The 2537-nt window shown below is 28.0% G+C and overlaps 1 protein-coding gene across 1 annotated transcript in view; it reads left to right on the forward strand.

Moving 5' to 3' along the window:
- The window catches only part of LOC105451950 (6-phosphogluconolactonase), a 5532-nt gene extending 4495 nt beyond the window's left edge, over positions 1-1037 (forward strand). Inside the window, exon 4 of the mRNA XM_011692686.1 lies at positions 546-1037. Within this exon, the coding sequence (XP_011690988.1) occupies positions 546-656 (111 nt within the window). The 3' untranslated portion in view covers positions 657-1037. The remainder of the gene's footprint in view (positions 1-545) is intronic.
- The last annotated feature ends 1500 nt before the right edge of the window (positions 1038-2537 follow it).

Consider the following 2537-nt stretch of genomic DNA (forward strand, 5'->3'; position numbering starts at 1 on the left):
GCGTTTTGGAAAGCTCTCGACATCAGTTATCAGATTCTTGAATCAAAAATAGGGTGTTCCATTTAAGAAAATCAATGTAATCTTGACCTGATCTTGGCTATGCAACCCAAGGTCAAACTGATAGGATCAGTAAAGAGATATTTTTGAACCATTTACTTTTGTCTTTACCATTGTACTTTACCATTAACTTTTGTCTGAAACACTTTTCTGTAAAACTTATATTTCCCGATATTTAGGTGTCCCGACCTTTTTGGGACACTCTGTATATATATAATAAATTAAAATAACTACATACAAATTTTTTTATTAATTGATTTTTATCAGTCATTTTTTCGATCAGCTGATTCTGCTCAACAACTAGACTTTTTATATTGCGCTGCTCTTGCTCTACTTCATATTTATTATTTAACTCCTACAATTAGGACACATATACTGGAACAGACATGGGGTAAATTTAATTAATATAATTGCGCATAGAATAAGTGAGAGATGAAAGAAAAACAAAAAAAGACTTAGTATTTAAATTATTATTATTATGTTCACAGAGGGTCTTGAGAGACAAGGAAGATTTACCAGCTACCAGAGTAGAACCAGTTGACGGTACCCTTTTTTGGCTGCTCGATCAAGAAGCGGGCAGGCTATTCGACTCAGACTGAGAACTGCGAGGTGGAATAAGATAAGACTATACAAGATTTACATAGTTTTTATGACATTCCATATTATATTACTATGATCATCTTGTAATTCTATTTGGTCTCTAAAGTTTTCGTTAGTTCTATATTTTAGCGTGTTTTTTTTTCATTACAATTTACCATTAAATCGATAGAATATTTGAATAAGCGTTATATGCTCGTACCAAAGGCGTGCGAAAACGACTCGTGAGAAAATTGAAAATTCAATTTTCGACTGATATTGCTCAACAATGTCGTTTATACATAAAAAAAATGTGCAAACTTTGTTATCGTAAACTAATCTGCATAATGTAAAAAGACAATATTTAATAAGAAAGTAATAAATATTTTGCATCTTCAAGAAAATATATAATTTAATAACAAAAATAAAAATTAAGGAAATAATTTAATTCCTTAATCTTCAAAGAGGAGAATTATTCATAAAAAAAAATAGAGTGCAAACTAACATAAATATTTGGGGATATCATTATTTTATTATGAATCTTTGAAAAGGAAAAGAATAAATTAAATCTGAAAAGTTTTAAAACAAATTCAAGCTAATACAATATAAAGCAAAGACCCAAAGAGATCTGCCATAAACTTCTAGCCTACTACGACTGAGATTCTCCATTCTTGTTTGTGTTAGTTTCTCTTATTCTCTTTCTTTCCTCTTTCGCTATCTTGAAGGAAATCTCTTAATTCAACCTTCCTTCCCTTCACTTCTAGCACTTTCAGTCCTTTCTTTCGAGTTGAAAAATGTTTAAAAAATCGTTATTTTAATTTTTGTATTTTTATCTTTGTTATTGTAAGATTTATTAAGTTTAAGAATGTTGAGTAGCAGCTTAACAAAGGTGTTTTCTTCCGCAGATATTTGCAGAAGTAAACTTATACAAATAGACATACACAACCGTAACATCTTTTGTGATATACAATAAAATTAAGAAAAATGTTCTAAATAAAGCGAAATATTGACATATTTATGATTATGTTGTCATTCATAATATAATACATATCTTATTCTAATATTTTAAGGAATGATGTAATTAATGTAAAAAAGATTTTGATAATACAAATTCGAATACTTATCATTAAAGCTATAAAATTGTACTTTTGGATTAGTTAGATCAATTATTTTATTTATATTTTTAAATTATTTTTTATTCTAGTTTGTGATTTTATTTAATTGTCTACATATCGAGATCTGACAATAACACAAATTTGTAACAGCAGTTACACCTTATTATTGAATTGGTGGCCTATTCTCAAAAAATCTCGCTTACGAAATTGTATAAAAATACTGTAGTATACTATAGATTTATAGTATTTTCGTATGAAATTTTTCAAAAATAAGGCCCCTGGAGTGTAGCTTCTTTTTATGTAATATTTACGAGAGATGCTGTGATTCACAGCGTTTCGTTTAGCCTCGTAACGAGTTAACGTTAGTTACGTTTACAAATTTTGTTTGTCAGATTTTGTATGAGAATTTAAGGAGTAAAAGTGAATATGTGTGATTCAAGGATTTTGAAGGTGCATAATAATTAAAGATTGCTTATGTACACAATGTTCTTTATTGTTTTGATATATTCAGTTCTGGTTCACCTCTCATTTTATTGCAAATCTGTTGTTCGAATGATCGATATAATTCGATCAATAATACAATAATTTGATGATTAAATAATAATAGTAACTATATTCGCTAGTTGTTTTTTCAAGACATCCGGTATAATAAAAACGTGCAAAAATGTGTATATGCGTGATATACTGTATTAATTTGCACGATCAATAATAAATAGCAATTAACACATACATTATATGTATACACATATAATGTGTTAATGTCACATATTTACACATATATAAATTAAC

The sequence above is a fragment of the Wasmannia auropunctata genome, unplaced genomic scaffold (assembly GCF_000956235.1).
Source record: "Wasmannia auropunctata unplaced genomic scaffold, wasmannia.A_1.0 LD336039.1, whole genome shotgun sequence".
NCBI lineage: Eukaryota > Metazoa > Arthropoda > Insecta > Hymenoptera > Formicidae > Wasmannia > Wasmannia auropunctata.